The following is a 20,852-nucleotide window of genomic DNA, read 5'->3' as shown; positions in this document are numbered from 1 at the left end:
TGAATATTATACTTATAATCATGCTCTCTGAATTGATTTCTAGTATGATCATATCTATATCTATGAAGATAAATACATAGTCTACATTTCCTATTTCTAATTCTATATAATGATATATGTTTATAGACATTACACATACTACATGCTAGATATTGATCAGGATCAGAATAATGATATCCCAAATGTTCTATATAATCTTTCACCTTAACCATATTTTTAAATACATAACAAGAATATTCTAATTCTTTACAATTATTACAACAGTCTTTCCAAGACTTATTTTTACAATTATTGCATTTCATTTTCATTTTCGAAAAATTAATTTTTCTAAAATTTTCCCTAAATAAATACAACATGTCTCAATGAACTAATACTCGTGTCATAAACTTCTGCGACATCTGTAATTTATCCTTTGAATCACAGAAGGGTTTATACAGGCATCAACCATACCATCTCAAACATAAGGAACTATTGGAGAAAATGTTTGAGTCTGAAGAAGAAGAAATCTTGGAGAGGGTGTATAATTCGGATGAAGATGATTATATTATTAAAACTAGGGCTAAAGCTGATACTAAGACTAAAACTGATATTATTGAAACTAAGGATATTATTAAAACTGAAACTGAAACTGGCATAGATATAGTTAAAACTGAACCATGCTGAGTTTGTGGCGACAAGTTTAAAAACCAAATTGGTCTACAAACTCACATGAACAAACACATGAGAGAAAGTGTTATCTCAACTGATCCAAGCTTTGCTAATCAGGGAACCTGCTTCGCAGATAATTATACTATTAAATCCAGCTTTAATCAAAGACAGCTATATATTACTGAGCCGGGTAGTTATATTAATGATATTAATGAGCCTATAGATTACATATTAGATGGGTTTAAACCATTTAAATCATATAAATATAAAGTTAGGACCAATTGCTTATATAAGAAGGGAGGAGAAGAAGAGACCAAGACAACTCTAATAAACTTTAGAACTGATGAATATATGACTAAAGATCATCGACTGGATCTAAACCAATGGCTAGATAATACTAGAGAAACATATGAGGGTTATGGCTATGATTATGAGTTTCTTGGAATAACTGACATTCAGCTAAATATAGAAAGAACTAAACCATCATTAAGATCATATATCGAAATACCACTAAATCTAAGAACTAGAAGAAGAGCTATTTTAAATATCAAAAGTAATAAATTCATGTTCTTAAGATTATGCATTACAGCCGCATTATATCCTGTGACCCAAGATGCAACTAGAGAAAATAAGTATATTAATAATCTAGTCGATGACAGGGAATATAATGAAACTGCATACGATTTTATAGCAAAAATCCAAAATAAATATAATATCAATATTTGGTTATACAGGCCTACTCAAGATAGTAACATAGCAAAAGTAGAACGCCTAGAGAAATGTTCTAACTTTGTAAAAGATAGACAAAGTGTTATTATTCTAGTCTGGAATGAACATTGTCCTCTAATTAAAAATGTAGAAGTTTTACTAGAAAGACCCAATACCGAACATGCATAGTTCTGCTTTTGTGATAACTGTACCGATTGGTTTAGCTCTCAATATAAATATGAAACTCATGAATGCTGTAACCAAATCAAACCAAAGATTGTTTGCCCTAAGTTAAAACAAATTAAATGCAAGAATCAACATAAACAACAAGAAGTGAATAATGTTATATTTAGTGATATTGAATGTTACATGAAAGGAACAGATGAAAAGTTTGGTAGCAATACATATAAGATATCTGAACTTCCACCTATTGCTATTGGTTAAAGTTGGCATGGCAAAGATGAAGTATATAGCAGATCCACGAAGTGGTTACACCAATCAGCGAAGCTTTTTCACCAATCAGGGAACCTGCTTCGCAGATCATACTTTGGTCCAGACTGCATCAAAGGTTATGTTAGAGATTTATTAGAAATAGAAACAAAACATGGCATTAAGATATAGAGGCCATTAAGATATAGAGTAGATATAGAGGCCCAGCATGTAATTTTTGTAACTTAAACTATAAACATCAAAACTTCATTCCAGTAATATTTCGTAATGGAAAAGGCTATGACTTCAATCTATTATTAAATGAGATATTTAAACAGAATAATAGCAGGAGAACAATTGATATCTTGCCTAGTACTAATAGCAAAGCTAGAATATTAAGAGTGGGTGTATTAAAGTTTATATATAGTTACAGTTTCTTGACAATGTCTTTTGATAAAATGGCAAAAGTTTATAATGTTAAAAATAAAACATTATATCCTTATGAATACTTTAAAGATGAGAAGAGCTATAATAATAAACTAGGCAATCTATCAATTCAAGACTTTAGATCATCACTAACAACTAAGTTACCAACCCAAGATGAAGTAGATGATTTTAATAATTCTAATAAGAATAAAACAGGTAAAGAATTAACATTGGAATATATGGAAACTCATATTAGGACACTGCTTCAATCTATTTGTTAAGTTAAACATGAATACATATAAACTCAATCCTCTACATTACTTTAGACTACCAGGCTACAGCTTCGATTGTTTCCTAAAACTAAGCAACGTTGCATTAGACACAATAAAAGATGAGCAAATACTAAAAGACTTCATTAGTGCAATGAGAGGTAGCATATGTGGTGTTATGGGTGATAGGTATATTAGAAGTCAGAGTCAGAGTCAGAGTCAGAGTCAAAGATCCATGGCAGAGCATGACCAAAGGTCTATACGGTACATCGATGCTAATAACTTATACGGTTATGCACTAATGCAAAAGCTACCATATAAAGATTTTGAGTACTCCAACGCAACTCTAGACAAAGTATTAAATATTTCACATGATAGTGATTACGGCTTTTGGCTTATCTGTGATTTAGAATATACTAATGTATGTAAAGAGAGAACTGGCAACTTCTAACTACTACCCCATTGAAGAGAAGTAGAGAATAATGAACTGGGATACAAACAAAGACCCCCAACTTCATCAAAAAGCAAGAAACTAATATTAGATCAGAATAATAAATATGAATACCCAATACACTATCGAATGTTCAAGTTTGTTGTTAAGATGGGTATAAAGGTTACTGAAGTCCATAGAATAATTAAGTTTAAACAAGATTATATAATTAGAGACTATATTGAATTTAAAACTGAAATGAGAGCAGAAGCTAAAACTGAGCCTGAGAAAGATATATTTAATGAATAACTCATTTTTTGGTTAAAGTTGTGAGAATCCATTAAAGTATCTAGAAGTCAAGATCCTAACTAATGATTATGAAATACTTAAAGCTGTTAGTAAACCAACATGTAAAGATGTAATTAGATTTGAAAACTAAACTCTAATAGAATTCTTTAAAAAAGAAATACAAAATGATAAACCCATTTATCTAGGCTCTTTTGTATTGGAGTTAAGTGAACTCTATATGTATAACTTTTATTATGATGTGCTGAAACCATCGCTAGAAGACATCAACCTTCACTATATGGACACGGATAGTATATTTTAAGTTATAGTAGAGGTAATGTTGACAACGAGCACATGAAATTGTCTCATCTAGATCCGCGAAGCGGGTTTCCCGATCTTCCTATAAAAACAAATAATAAAGTCCCTGGCAAGTTTAAACAGGAGCTCGGAAGTAAAATAATCGAAGAATTTATTGTATTAAAACCCAAAACATAAAGTATAAAAAAACTATAAACAAAGAGGAGATACTAAAAGTAATAGATCGAAAGTTATAGGAAGATTATTAATTAGTATCGCATCACCGAGAAGAGATCCTTTTAGTAGTGAATCCACTGTTTATGATACTAATGAAGAAGAAGAAGAAGAAGTTAAAGCTAGTGGTCTTACTAAGAATGACCCCAATGGTTTAGTAGAAAGATTAGAACTATTAAAACTAGAAACAAAAGCTGGTCATGATGGATTAAATGATGAAATGATAGATATATCTAAGCAAGTGTTATCTATGAATATCATTAATGAAGAACAATTAGATAATTTTGTTTTTAACTATGGTAAATGATGAATAATGATGGAAAAACAAGAACAACAACAACAACTATTAGATAAAGAAGTATTCAGTCTTCAAAAAACAAAATTAAGAAGAGAAAGAATAATACCATTACAAAAAGATACAACATGGTCAGCTGATTTAATTGATAAGTCGTCTCTAAGTAAATAAAATAATAATTATAAGTTTATATTAACAGTTATATTTATATTCACAAAATATGCATGGGCTATTCCATTGAAAAAAAAATCTGGTTTATCTATAACTAATGGTTTTAAAACAATCCTATCAGAAGGTCCACAAGGTGGATCTGAACATAGAAAACCAGAAAAGTTATGGGTAGATAGAAGTAGTGAGTTTTACAATAAAACACTTAAAGCTTTACTTGAAGAATATGAAAAAAAACTTATTCTACTAAAAGTGATTTAAAGGCTGTGTTTATAGAGAGATTCGATAGAACATTATTACACATAATTAATAAACCAATGTTCATCAATGGTGATGGTAATTGGGCAAATATACTAAATGATGCAGTCATAACATATAACAATAACATTCATTCAACAATTATTATGACACCAGTTGATGCTTCTAATAATCCCGATAAGGTTAAATACTCATTCATTTATAGGAAAATTGAACCTAAACTTAAAGTTGGTGATTATGTTAGAGATGCAGAGAAACGTAATATCTTCTCTAAGGGATACACTTCTGATTGGAATAGAGAGTTATTTAAAGTTAATTAGATTTTAAAAACACAACCACCAACTTATAAGATAGAAGATATGAATGGAGAGATAATAGAAGGTAAATATTATGAACAGGAATTATTAAAATCCGAGTTTGACTTTGAATCTAATAATAAAGTTTTAGAATCATTAAACATAAATCTTTCTGTAAATAAATACAAAGATGACAAGAAATAGATTCAATCAGGCTAAACAAGCATCATCAAATATTAGTCTATCACCAAGTAAGGCCCGTCAATTATTCTTAGAAGATAACGATAATATTGACCTGAAAGATACCTATAAAAGTACAAATGTAAATCCTCCGATAGATGAAAAAGATGTTGTTAATAAAGAGTATTGTGACAATAACTTATTATCCTCTTCTAATAAAATAGACATTTTAAGTAGAAACCTATCTGAACTAAGAAAGGGTGACTTTGATAAAGTTACAACTAAAACATTACAACTAAATGAAACACAAGTTAATGATGAACTATTTAATGCGTTATTGAATCAGCAGACGAAGTCACAAATAATGTCAACTTTTGTAATAAAGTTGCCGCTGATACTATCTCTAAATATAATCAATTAAAACAAGATTTTGATAATAATAAGTTTAATCAAAAGATTACTAACATACATTTAGACAATATGTTTACTAACGGTCTAAGAGAAATGAAAGAATACAATAAATCTCTTAGAAAAGTTATAGTACAATATATAATAGCTATACTTTTAAAAAGTACATTAGTTGACAATAAAGAGCAAGCAAGACTTGAGATGCATTATGATTTTAAACAAGAAGATATAATGAAAGAAATAGAAAGAATTTTTACTAATTAAAATAACCGAAACTATGATTAACCCAACAGCACCGAGTGAGAAATTACTATATCCAGATTTGTCATCAGTATCAAAGCAATTAATCCGCGAAGCGGCTGAGAAACAGATCGGCAATGCTGCAACTGTTAATGAACAGTTGATAAATAAAAAATTCCAGCTAATAAAAACATTAACAACAATATTAACATTATAAAAGGTATTAGAAATTATTATGAAACTGAAACTAATAACTATAATAAGAAGTTAAGTAGATATAAAAATTAAATTAACGTAGCTGAGATAACAGAAATACTATTATCATCAATAGAAACAACGGCAACAACAACATCAGTTGCGTTAACAGGTATAGGGTTAACTTACTCTATACCAACAGCTTTTGCTACAGCAACTGTTTGTGGTTCATTATCAAAAACAGTTAATACTAAAATAAGAAATAAAACTATAAAGTATTCACAAATGTATATTTTAAGTAAACAGTTTAGCGACAAGTTTAATAAACTATATACTAAATCAATGAAAGATAATAAAATAGATAATGATGAATAAAATGAATTAGTCAAGGTATATGAGGATTATAAGAAGAATCGGCGAAGCCGCAACTCCGTTGATAAAAAAAATAAGTTAAGTGGTCTTTTAGATTATAGCTATTAGTGCTTAGTAATAACAATATTTTTAGTAAAAATAATATTAGTATTAATATATATATATATATATATATATATATATATATAATATTAAAACTAGTCTTAGTTATAACCATATCCATAGTTATATTTAAACTCTAATATAATAAATTATCTTTTCTTTGTACCTAAGTATAAACCTCTTCCTTTTTGAATTACTTTTATACCCTCGCCAGTAGATGCAAATTTAATTAAATCAGGTGTGGCCGATAAAGCGGCTCTAGGGTTTCTACTTAAAGCTGCACTTACTATTTTACTTGCTATTTCTCAGCAATCCCTCAGCTTCTATTGTTGCATCAGATACTGTCATTGACTTTTTCCTTCTACATTTAACACAATTACTCTTTAACATTTTAGTACCCTTCGCCGATACAAAACCATTTATGTTATTTTTACCACTATAATGTCTACCACCAACGCAATATGAAATAGTTTTGAACTTATTTAAAAGACTCATTTCTATATAAAAAAATTTATTGAGGTTAAAAAGTATAATCCCTTTCTTGTTATTAAGCCTAAGCCTAAGCCAAAGGCTAAGATTAAGCTTGAAGCTGGAGGCTTATCTCTAGAGAATAAAAAGAAACTAGATATTATTTATGCTAGGGGTTTTGTTAAGACAAGTAAGAAATATTTATAATTAAAATTATCGGGAACTGCTTCGCAGATGATTATAGCTGGAGATATATCTAAAATAATGACTAGGGCCATAGTTATAATTATAATTATGATACTATGTCAACCATCTTTTTACCATCACTATCAACACTAATAACCTTTCTAGTTAATACTAATGCGTGACATATAACATCGGGAACTGCAGCACTAAATTTAAAAATAAGTTGTGTTGGTTGTGGACCTATATGATCATTTTGATATCTGGTATCGATTACATATATTCTATAATTACTTTTGAATGTTCTATGATTTATATATGGTTTTATAATATGTGGTAGCCCATTATAATCTTTAAAAAAAAACAATCACTTTAAACACCTCATTATAATTATTGGTACCATAATTAATATTCAGTCTATCCTCGGGATAAAACTCACTACCAATCTTACAATAACATTCAGTAACATTCATTATATCAAATGTACTTGCATCATGAGTTTGTTCATTAACATTTTTATTTTCAAAACCAACTATTATATATTGTGGTCTTTCCATACCACTTTCCATACCTAGATCCAACAGGAAGTTAGTAGCATTGGGTACATTCTTATAAAATGTCTTTCTTTCATTATAACTAAAGTCTACATTATTTTTTTTAATTAAACCCTTTTGCACAATAATTCTATTGTCATTACTAGGATCAATACTGGGCACACTACATGATATATCTCTAATATCTCTATTACCATCATTAGCAACTGCATCAGCACCAGCATTAACTCTAAATAGAGCTCTATTATTATTATTTCTTTTTAATATTAGTTTTTATCCTAAACCATATATAATCTTTTCTAAATCATTTACAAAACCAAATAGATCACTCATCTTAATCATCATACACATATGACCTCGTTCTGCAGCAATATGGTCACCTTTAAATTGACTTTCTCTATTGCCTTGATTTCTAACAAAACCACTCTCATACTCATCATCAGTACTAGTTAATAACTTATACATCAATAGATTAGGTTGGCAATGATCTATATATTCAATAGTCCTGCCACCACTAGTGCCAAGCTTAACTGAACTAAACAATGCCATCATACCATAATTAACTAATCTGATATTAGCATTATTAGCAAATACACCACCAGCATCATTTGATACAACAAACTCTATCTCTAGATATGAATCACGCAAATTTAAATGATTCTCTTCTCTATTGAGTATGATATTAATATTAGTATTAACCGTATTCATTGTTGTTAGATTATTAGGTTTATATTTTATAATCCTACTTTTGTGTATATCATTATCATAACCATAAGTTGAATCCAAATTAAAATCCATTTTTATAAGATAAAAAATGACTGATAGTTTAATTTTATGGGAACTACAAAAGATATATGATGCTTTAACTAAAACTAAAGCACAGCATAAACTTAAGTTTAGAATGATAAAACCAACAGAAAAGTTCAATTTTAGTGAACCTATACTTAATACAACAAAATTAGGTTTAATTAGATTATCGGTTTATAACTCGGTGTTTAATGTGAATAGGAGAAATAATCAATTCTTATATGCTAGTACTGTTATAGAAGGTGAAGAAGCTTTACCTCAGGCTCCTAGTTCTGACCCTAACCCCTACTCTAACTCTAGCCCAAACATTACATCTGTCCTTAATTATAATTATAAAGGAATTCCATTGCCATATTCAACTATTACACCGGGGGCATATGAGTTAACTGACATAGCAGAATTTAAAAAAGAAGAAACTGATGGTAATGTTATAAAAGAACCTGATAAGAATACGATGAAATGTTTAATGAAAATAAAACAAGGTGCAATTAGCTTTGATGTAGAAAACTCAATAGCCCCATTACTAGGTTTTAGAAAAATAGTATATAAACAACGTAAATATACATCTCAGAAAATTGTTGATATTATGGGTTTTAGTACTATTAACAATCATTGTAATGTGATATCTGTTGTTAAAGATAATGGGATCAACACAGATATACTATATACTTTTACTCTAGTAGAACCACCAAGTTACTTGATAAATATTATACCAACTAATATCTTATATCAAAATGTAACTAAAGATAGAATAGAATAGATAGAGTTTCATATTAAAGATGAGCATGGAAGACCTATAGAATTTAATGGCGATTTTATAAGTTTTACTTGCATCTAGTGTAACTAGCAACTTTGTTGATCTGACGTAGTCAGCTGGACGAAGCCCCATTTAGTGTAACAGCTAGGCAAAGCCTTGTTTTATTATAATCATAACATATTTGAAATAGTATTTTTTCCTTAAAAAATGTTTAGTATTAAATGCAATGAATGCAAAAAATAAGTCCAGGGCTCAAAGTTGAAATTGGTGTCAGGGCAAACCATATCAATGTTTTGTATGTAATAGAGTTATAACATATAGAGATAAACATAATCATTTACTAGAACATTTTAATAATCCCGATCAATATCTAACATGTAGAAAGTTTAAAGTGTATAAACATATCTCCCAGTTTAGATTTAAACAAATCTATTGTTGGTTATGTACATATTCACAGATTAGTATAGTTATAAATTATAATTAAACATAAATAAATAATTATAATTAAATAAATATATAATTATAAACATAACTATACCATATTCACAGATTAGTATAGTTATAAATTATAATTAAACATAAACAAATAATTATAATTAAATATCTACAATACTATCGGATCCCAATTAATTCTTAGTTTACCATTAATAATTTTATTTTTAGTAATATCAATGACAATATAATTATAAGGCTCTTTTCCATACCTTATTAGATAAATTAGCAAAATCGTTTTAACTAAGTTCAACATTATTAAAGAAATCTTGATATATAGATATGAGGACTTGACCTCTTTGTTCAAATAAAATAAATAGATTACAATTCTCTCCAACACTTTGCCTATCTATTGTGAATAGATTTTGATTAAGATATATCATATTACAATTATTATGTATACCCCTACCAAAGTATTCATTAATAACTGGTTCTTTGGCTCTAACTTCATCGAATATCCTTAGTTTCTTTGGGTCTTTGGTTAGTTTATCGGGAGATGGTAAATCTTTTATATCTTAATCAAATTCGACAGATTTGCAACTTATTTTTTTATATTGATCGCCAGTAGGTCCAATGATGTATAGCTTATCAAAATATATAATAGCCAGAATTAGTTTTTCTAATAAGAATGTCTTACCGCATTCACTGGGACCAGATATTATACATCTAAAGTCCTCTGGGAGTGTAGCTTCTGTAATTATATTGTCATCATTTAGCCATGATTGTAGATCTTCATTTATGTTTATAGAGGTAGTGTTAGGTTTAACCTTTTGATGGGGCTTGGTTTGCCACGTTTCACCATGTTTTTCATCAAATTGATATATAACATTATCAGCGAAGCTGCTCCGCAGATTAATGACATTATCATTATCATTATTAGCAAAGCTACTTCGTAGATCATTATCATTATCATTATCTTTATCATTATTAGCAAAGCTACTTTGTAGATCATTAACATTATCTTTATCTGCGAAGCAGGTTGGCATGCCACGGACTCCGTCCGTTCCCTGATTAGCAAAGCTACTTCGTAGATCTTTAACACTATCATTAACATTATCTGCGGAGCAGGTTCGCTGATTAGCAAAGCTACTTCCTAGACCATCTGCGAAGCAGGTTTCCTGATTATCATTAACATTAACATTACAACCCAAACAAAAACACATCATTATATATTTCAGGACATTTAACTTGATCAACTAGAATTTTCAAAACACTTTTAATTCTAAGTCTTCTATCAATAAAATAGATCATATATAAACAATAAGCCCCAAAATAACATTCATCATTTTGTTTTATTCTTTCATTAGAGCCTAGATCAACATATTCTTCTAGGAAAAATGGTGGGGTTTCTACACCAAAACAATCGCAGTAATATGTTGGACCATCTTCTCTTGTTATAACTAAAACCCAATGTGTACCATCAGTTGGGTGTAAACTTACAAAAATGTTGAAGTTAGTTTCACTTGTGTTATCTAGTTTATCATCTCTCGTTACAATTTCAATAGGTGTTAGACTTATATCTTTACCTATACCTTTTATTCTGATATCACTCAGAGCATTATTATCAATATTAAATTTATTATTGATTTCCTCAAAAGTTAGGATAAGCATTTTTTATATATAAAATTTATATATAAAAATGGATAAAGGAGGTATACTTTTTATTTTTATTATCATAATTGCAATTTGTTTTATATTTTATATTTCGATACCGAGTAAATATACAAAACTAGAAGAAAGCTTTGGTGGATTTATGGATAGGAGTCTAGTTAGATTTGAATATGAAAAGTCACCATTACATACTAATGTTTATGGTGGAACTGGCACAAAGAAAACATATTTCATTAGACAATATTTAAAATTATACTTAGATCCGCCAAGCGGTTAAATTGATCAAAACCAAAACCAAAACCAAAACCAAAACCAAAACCAAATCCAACAGCAAGCTAAAAATATAATCATTGTATGTAAAGATGATAGAGATTGGATAGATCCTGAGAGTGGCGAGTTTTATATTGGATTTAATAAATGTGATATAAATATGATCACATCAAAAAATAATTCTAATTTCAAAGATAGCGTAACTGTTCTTGATGATATGGGCGACAAGTTAAATAAGGATATAGCTTATTATTTCACATAAGGAAGACATTAAAATATTCAAATGATTGTAATGTGTCATAAACCAGCCCAAATAATTAATAGAGCAAGCGTTGTGATACTATTTATTTAACAACTTATAATGGAGCTGATCTATTTAAAAATTTTAATGAAATATATAAATTTGAACATAACTTCATTAAAATAATTATATTTATTATAATTGTACAGATGGAATGTCAGATGAACTTCGTTATGGTATAATTAATTATTATAGGAAAGAGAACACTTTTATTATTATTGATAAGAATAGAACTATGTTATATGACTCGAGAGTTGGTTTCCTTGATATAAAAGCTCTTAGTTTAAAAGATGAGTTAGAAAGAGAAGATATGAATAAACTTATAGCATATATAAAAAACCACTCATGATAAATGCAATAGATAGAAATGTTATTAATCACGATAACTATATATTCTATTTTAATAAACTTCTTAAAATATATTCTTAAATAATATTAAAATACAAATATGATGTTCTAACTCAAGAAATGGTTACAGGAAAAGGTATAAAAAATTTATCAACTATTGGTGGAATTATAAGCTCAGGTTTAATTATAATTAGTCATATTTATCCCTATATGATATCGAGAAATGCTCGGGGTATAGCAATGGGAGCAAGCACAATGTTGAGTAGAGTAAGTACATTGGTTAACTATGGATATGGAGAAGAGTTGGATAATGGTCCACGAAATACAATACAAGAAGAATATATAAATGAAGATGATGGGATTTTGAATAGAAAGGGGGGAAAGTGTTTAAGTAATCTATATGAAAATAATGAAGAACTTAGAGATGAGATTATAAATTTTATTAGAGATAAAATAGAATTAGACCTTGAAGTGATTTTAGATAGAAGATATAAAACTAATATGCTCAATATGACGGGATTAAAAACAATTCAGCTGAGTGTATCACATCTAAAGATAATACTAAAGATATAATTGAAATCTTGGCTAGATATTTTTTATAATCAGTGAACGAACCTTGTTCGTGGTTTACCAAACTGCTTTGCAGATTTTACCCCATCATGAATGGTTAAAAAATGTTTAGAGTGTAATCATAAATGTGGAGCTCCATTTAATCTAGCTTTTCATATTTCAATATGTCATGAAGATAAAATTGGTAAATGTGTGTGTGGTGATAAAACATTAAGCGGTATTTGCATAAAAACTGATTGTTCTTTTAAAGATGAATCTGGAAATAGTTCTAGTATTGACTCTAGCTCTAATCCTAGCTCTAGCCCTAATCCTAGCTCTAGCTCTAGCTCTAGCCCTAATCCTAGCATTGATCCTAGCCCTAATCCTAAAGTTATAACTAGATGTTGTAATAGATGTAATTATGTAAAACCACCAACTAATTTTGGTAAAAGCAAGTATACATGTAGAAATTGTACTTCTACTAAAGTTAGTTGTCTATATTGCCCTTCTATTGTGAGATACGATGGAATGAATGCTCATGTAAAAAGACAACATCCAGATCCAGATGTGGATATACCTAAAGGATCTAATAGAAATCTGCGAAGCAGTTACACTGATCTGACCCCAATCCTATTATTACACAAAATGAAGAAAGTTGTTCATGTAAATATTATAATTTTGTCTCATTTCTTTTTATTAATGAGATAAATATAGAAAAATTAAAAGAAAAGATAAATTTATTGAAGAGTATAGACAATTTGAAATAAAAAATAAAAATTCATTAAAAAATTTAGATAATTTTAAAATTTATTTAAAAAAGAGGGAAATCACTCTTTAAGCGCGATAAATGGTCATTTTGTACTGGGGCATCACTCCGATAGGGGCAATTTCGCTCTTAAAGAGTGATTCGCTCTTAAAAGAGGGATTTTGCTCTAATTTTGAAGTTTGCTTTATTTTTTAAATAAATTATTAAATTTTGCTATTACTTTGGGTTTTAGCTTAATTATGACTTGGCCAAGTAGTAATTAAAAACAAGGATCTTAATATTATATAAATATTAGAAAAATTTAAAATATATAAAAGAGTTAAGCTGGTTTTTTATTCAAGTTATCCACGAAGTGGTTACACCATTTTTCGCAAGTTGGTTTTACGTGCTTTTTACACGGTCTCACTAGTTTTATACTAGTATCTGGGGACGTCCCCTGGAGTCAGTGGGGATCTGCGTACCAATTTCACTGATAGAACCCAAACTATTCGTCTGATAACAGATAATTACCAGCTTAACTCGACACTTGTGGTTTGCACTAAGTGAGACAAGAAATGATAGATTTTGAGTGAATATAAAGGTAATATGTAGTAGTGGATAAAACAAGCTAATATATATTAGTGAATAAAATGGGGGTATAAGCAAGTAGTAGGTATATAGGGTAGTGGGAGGAACGAGCTCGAACAAGTGCATGGAAATTTTTTGAGGGGTTTTTACTATGTAAAAACAGCTCAAAACAGTGAAATGCGCTTGCAGAGCTCCTTTTTCCCACTACTTCTTATTTCTTAAAAAAAAATAGCCCATTAATTTTTTTTTTGCAAAATACTCAAATGGCACTAAAGTAGTTTAAAAGACTCTGGCAAAAGAATCACCGCAATTCGCCCAAAAAAACGGGTAAAAGGAGTTGAATTGATTTCTTGTTTGCAATGGTCTCTCAAAATCGATGTTTTGCGATGGTCTTTCTAGCGACTCAACTCAAAGAAACAGTCGACAATTGTATTCAAAAATTCAAACCTCATTGTGTTGCTATATGCAAAATTGGTCCAGTAAAAGACGGTTGCTATGGAAGGAAAACAAACACTGAGAAAATATTTAAACTCAATGACCATCTAGAAATGATAAGCCTGGAGCTTGATGGATCGTATCCTTGGTCACGGATTGAAGTTTTGGAAAATGCGCTATCAATTGATGATATATGTTTTGATGGAGTGCATCCCAATAATGGCGGTATAAGAAACTCGGTAGAAAACTTACGTCACTATAATATAACACATAACCTACCGGCATCACAGAATAACAGAATACAGTTCAACCTCGAAAATTACATAGAAATTTGAACTTTGCTTGATTTGAGTAACTTTTTTGACATGATATTTTTATCGTTTGTTTTAACTTTCAGGTTTTTTTTTGGGAAATGTGAAAGACCAGGTATACATTAAGCAACTTTACTTAACTCAAGTAAATAAGAAACATGATGAGTTAGAAAATGTGCTGATTTATTGCCAGAGAAAGCTGATTTTATTAATCATTGCGGCTGTTCGTTGTGTTTCACTTTTTCCTAACAGAAGTTTTTTGCTTCTTTGTGGTGACATAGGAAAAAATTCTGGACCTTTTGATGCTTCAAAACTTTCTATTTTGGATGATGCTATTTTTGGCGCTCAAAATGGCATTAAATTTCTACTTTTCAACGCTCGCAGCATACAAAATAAGTATCAAGATATATCAAACTTGCTTCGGCGGCTAGATTCGGAAACTATTGTTATAGTAACTGAAACTTGGATGAGCGAAGAACAAAGCTTGTGTATAAACCTCAGCGCTGAGCACAATTTTTTGCATAAAAATTGGTCACATCAAATAGGAGCAGCTAAGGGTGGGGGTGTAGGAATATGGATTCCTAAGAACATCAATTTTTAAAGCAGAAGAAAATTTGAGTTAGCTGATTAGAAATTTTTTGATACGTTGTGGCTGGAACTAGGCAACCAATTAACGGAAAAATGTCTCATTAACATCTCCTATTGTCCACATCAAAGCCTGGGTGACTTCTTTTTAGACGAATTAAGTGCAGAGGTTTTCAATGCGCTTTCAGCTACAGATACTTTTCTTTTATTTGGTGATTATAACATTGATATGTTGAGTGTAAATGCGAAGAAAAGCCTTCCGAATTTTGCGGCGGGACTAGGATTACAGTTATCTAACATTGATATTCTTTCATGCATAAGCAACAATAAAAGAAGTTTGATAGATCACTCTTTTTCGACTAATGAGCAAATCACTAGTTGGAAAGTCTGCTTACCTCCTTTCGATATTTATCATAATTTAATTTTTTTTCAGAGCGAACTTTTTTTGTTAGAAAAAAAAAACAAAATTATTTTATTAAACGAGATAAAAAAAAAATTGTCGATGAAAAATTTAATAAAGATCTGGCTCTTGCAGATTGGAGATCAGTTTATCAACAAAGAAACTGTGATGAAATTTTTGTAGAGTTTAACAGAATTTTTATGATAATACTCGAGAAGAATGCACCAACAGAGAAGAAATTAGTTTCTAAAATAAAAAGACTACTTCAGAAAAACCTTGGGTGACAAAAGAAAATCAACATTTAGTTGCCGAGAAACATCGGTACTTCAATGACTACAAATTGACACAGAGTTCTGAATCATTTGTGTCATTTAAAAAAAATCGCAACCTTGTAAATCGAAAGTTAAAAGAAGCACAAAATCAATTTTCAGAGGAATTTTTTAAGAAAAATGAAACCTCAAAAGAAAAATGAAAATTCATTAACAAAAATTGGAAAAAAAGAAAAACAACAGTTCAAACATCACAGAAATTGATGAGAATGGTAGGAAAACGAAAGACAAAAAATCAATATGTAACGCTTTTAATAGAGTTTTCTGCGAAATGGGTATCTGCAGAGGGCAGATTGTTCCCTTGAACGTCAAAAAAATAGAGCGAAAATTTCAAGAGTTTAACTTTAGACCTTTTACTTTGAGGGAAATCTATAAAGTTGTTGACAATCTAGATAACAACAAAGCACCAGGGCCGGGATACATCAATGCTTGGGCATTGAAATCCGGAAAAAATGCTCTTGGGACACATCTTCAGATTATATTTAACGATTGTATTCAAGAGAGAGTTTTTCCAACAATTCTTAAGGATGCGCACATCACACCAATTTTCAAGAAAAGAGATGTTTCTACTTTAACTATTTATCGTCCAATTTCTGTAACACCAACTTTCGCAAAAGTTTGTGAAAGGCTTTTACTTAATCAGTTAGTAGAATATCTTGAAAAATTTGCGGTCTTGAAAAAAAAAACAATTCGGTTTCCAATCTCGAAAGTCGTCTACTGATGCTGTGCTTTATTTTATTGAAAAAAAGGAAATAAAGAAGATAACAACGACACAGGTGCTGTGTTCTTAGATCTTGCAAAAGCTTTCAATTCAATTTCACATGAGATATTTCTCGGGAAATCTGAAAATTTCAACCTCTCTCAGTCAACAATTTTACTTCTCAAATCTTTTCTCGAAAATCGAACACAATGCGTAAAACTGGATATTAACTTATCAGATAAAATAACTATTAATCATGATGTTCCACAAGGAACTGTGTAAGGACCTCTCATTTTTTCGTTATATGTAAACGATTTTTCTGAAAAGCTGGAAGATGAAAATGATGTTGTTCAGTTTGCGGATGACACTAGTACTATATGCAAATTTGAACGTAATGAAAATTTTCCCCAAAAAATTGAAAAAATATTAGAACAAACAGACAAATACCTGACAGAGAATCAACTCACTTTAAATGCCGATAAAACAGAGATGTTATTCTTTACAAATCATACCAATTCGGATCCAGAGTTTTCATTTAAAGGCGAAGTCATCAAACGAGCTCATGCATGTCGATATCTGGGAGTACAAATTGATTCAAACCTAACTTTTGAAAATCACCTGAACTCAGTCTTAAGCAAAATGGCTAATGCAATTCGTTCTTTGTGTCTTGTAAGATTCAGATACCTTTGAAAGTAAGGATTGATGTTTTCAAGTCAGTTTTACTCTCTCATCTCTCTTCCAGTGGAGTTTTCCTTCAAACTCTTACAGTGAATAACATAAACCGCATAAACAGGCAAATTAACTGGGGAATAAAATTTTGTTTTTTTGACCACTCCATTGACCTTCTCATTAAGGATCGTAACCTGCCAGCCGAATTGTTTATCTCAAAAGTTAGCCTAATGAAGCTACAAACAGACATAAGACAATGGGAAACATCCGAAAATTTCAAAATGCTTTCTAGTCGCAATAACGCTAGACAGAACAAACGAACAAATCAAATTATTTTAAAAAAGACAACGAAATTGAAGTGGAGTAACAAATCCTTAATCTTGAAAAGCGTTCAAAAATGGAACAAAATGCCCTCTTCAATAAGAAATTTTAACAGTAAAACTTGCTTTAAAAATGTTTTAACCGAGTTTTTGCTCGATCAACACAAGAAAGTACCCGTTAATAGACAAATAGTGGCCTTCAAATCCTATTTTTACCTAGGAAAACGAACAGCCACAATTTTAAGATTATTATATTAATAACAATGCTGATTAATTTATTTAACATTTTAGAGCATGTAGATATCTAACATTAGGGTTATAGTCTGAGTAATTTACATGCTTCAAAAATATATATATCACCGAAAAAGTAAAATTAATTGACCAAATTCAAAGCTTAACAAAGTAAGATATTTGCGATTAAAAAGTTATAACCGCTAGTTATAGCAATTAGAGCGAACTTAATTTAGCTATCATTCCACGGTCCGAGGAGATAAATTAAGTATGATATAAAACCGATGGAGAGAAGAAAAATTGTTTCAGGAACCTCACCCATGGCTGCTGCTCCACAGTCTTCAGGATTACCCAACAACCCAACGACCCCTACAGACCACGTATTCACGAAATCAACCGGATCTCAATATGCACCTCAAGCACCCTCGTCCAACCAGCCTCCTAACCTTTCAAACTCTTGTGCCAGCGGAGCACCTTTCGTCAAAAACGGTGCCCAACAGTGTCTCTGGCATATCAAAATAACTCCGGGCTCTCCGAAACGGAATAAGTACAAGTCAAAGTTCAAATGGGGACCTGCAATGGTTAGAAACACGAAACCCGCTTGGAGGTCAGGAATGAGAGACGACCCTAGAGGTCAAAGACGTGACCTGTACAGTATCAGTGCAAAACATACTCCGAAAAGTAAGTACTAATTACAAAAATGCATGCTATATTTAGTTCTCACTTCCGAACATCCTATTGGTCAGATCCTTTGTCAAAAAATCAACGCTAAAAATAACTAATAGTGCCAAAATGGCATTTTTAACAATGAATGAAGCTAATGCAGTGAAAACAAACAAATTCACTGCCGAAAACTACAATCGTACAAAAACTCATCGCTTAATACACCGCAATTTTTTTATTATTTGAGTTGTTGAAATATTTGTATAATTAGCAGCGGCGAAACTTATTTCACCCATTTCACTTGGCAGTGCCCAAATTTTTATCGCCACTATTGCAATGAAAAAAATGTTTAGCCGTTATTTCTAAACAAACTCAATAAAAATATTTCGTAAAGAGCTATTTCACGTACGGAATAATGTTCAGGTAAACTTAATTGATAATGCACCTAAATTTAGCTGAAAGGCTCAGCTACCTTTTGATTTGCTTTAAAGTTCATTTACCTCAACTTTGCCCAACAGAACTGGAACAATTAGGACGCTCCTGAAATGTTAGCTTTTCTGAATATCAAATGAGTTTTGCTTAAGAAATCCGTCTTACCTTTATATGGGGTGAAAAGTGATGTTTTTAGGTTCAAAACAGTTAGCTGTTGGCTATCTGACATAAATTTGCTCACACGTTCTGATATCGCCATAATCAGCAGATATCTCGCTGCTTCAATAAAAAAAGTGGTTAGAAAATGAAAAAAAAAACATATTCAATCAAGAAAAATCCGCCAAAAATTTTTCAAAGCACTCAACTAAAGTTTGGGGCATATTAATGCTGCGGAAACTTTTACTGACATGTTTTGTAGGATCAATTTTCGGGCATAGGTTTTTGAGTTTTAAGACGTGTTCTGAGCTCACCTTTATTAGGCTACTTCCGCAACTGTCTTATGGTTGTCTCAAGAATAAGGTGTACTCTTAAGGCTTACCTGACTAACTAAAGTTCTATATCTCTAGTCTGTTACTCTTCTATCTGAGCTTCAGTAGAAAGTGCACGGGCCCCAATGCTAAAGTCTAACGTATATCTCAATACAAAACAAGAGCGGAGTAGAGAGAGAGAAATATACTTTATTATTATATCAGGTGGTTAACTGGTACTGACTAAATAACTTTCTCTTCTGAGAAGAGGGGTAGACGGGTAAACATCTAAAGGATAAAAAAGGAAAAGATATTATTCCCTTTTTTATCCAATCAGGGAAGAGTATTTTCAGTCTTTATTTATTTAAATAATAAAGTCTTTCAAATAGTTCTTTCTGGAAGTCATATTTGACTCCATCTTTCCGGGGTTTCAAGTTTTTTGAAAGTCTCTTGTACATTCTAATAAGTCAATTTCTCTTTTTTTCTCTCTGAAGGATTTTCTTTCTTTTTGGAGTGTGTTGCTTGAGATCGGTTCGTCTGTAAGTCGATTCCTAGACATAGGTTGCCCAAAGAGCAAAGAGTGAACATCAACAACCACAAAAGTATCTATTCCAGTACCACATCCAGTGGGTGAAGATCCTTTCGGGTAGATCCAGTGTTGATGCTTGGAGGCGATCCTGATGTCCAGTGAGGCTTGACTTACCTGACTTACCTGAATTGGTTTATTGTTAGATGTTAGAGGTTCAGAAAAGTTTTTCTCTATTATAACCTGTGTTGGGGTTCAATGTTCTCTTATACGTAGTATCCCTTCCGGTTGGAAAGAAAATAAAGATTTATATGATCTGTGTTAAGTGTACCTTGTTATATGTTTATGGAATTCGAAGGATCAACTGAGGGTAGTACTGGCTAGGTCACCACAAGGTGTGTGACATGGTCTAGAAATGTTCAAGTGACATGTGATTATTTAGCCATGTTGGATTAGTACAGATTTTGTTACTGAATATGAACATGTATGAATAATCTGTTTCCTGCGCGAATCCGAAGTTATTCTGATGCAATCAATTTTTACGAATTGTATTGTTATACTTCTACAATTTATGTTGTGTTATGTATTTTGTAAAGCATTTATAGATCTCGCTTATGGGTGTGTAATGGATATATCCAAAAATGTCCAACTACTGTATGCAATCAACTTCTATTCCTTTTAACTTCAGAAATTAAGTTAAAAGTCTCTGTCTGCGCGCTTATACAATCTTCCAAATAATCCAAAGACTCTTTCAGTATTTGGAGTACTACAATGTTAGTTGTTACCAGGTAAAGGTAAAGCTGTTAGTTGTTACTATGGCTTAAAGGGTAAATGTAATGTATCCATACATGTTGTTTTGTTCTTTGAG

The 20,852-nt window shown here is 30.7% G+C and overlaps 1 protein-coding gene across 1 annotated transcript in view; it reads left to right on the top strand.

Annotated features, from left to right (window-relative positions):
* Positions 1-18,588, top strand: part of LOC142338189 (uncharacterized) — a 77,759-nt gene extending 59,171 nt beyond the window's left edge. The window contains exon 20 of the mRNA XM_075387828.1: positions 18,206-18,588. Within this exon, the coding sequence (XP_075243943.1) occupies positions 18,206-18,588 (383 nt within the window). The remainder of the gene's footprint in view (positions 1-18,205) is intronic.
* The last annotated feature ends 2,264 nt before the right edge of the window (positions 18,589-20,852 follow it).

Source organism: Convolutriloba macropyga, chromosome 4 (genome assembly GCF_964194025.1).
Source record: "Convolutriloba macropyga chromosome 4, txConMacr16.3, whole genome shotgun sequence".
In the NCBI taxonomy this organism is placed as follows: Eukaryota; Metazoa; Xenacoelomorpha; order Acoela; family Convolutidae; genus Convolutriloba; species Convolutriloba macropyga.
The sequence above is the reverse complement of the archived record's forward strand: the minus strand, read 5'-3'. Positions and strand labels throughout refer to the sequence as shown.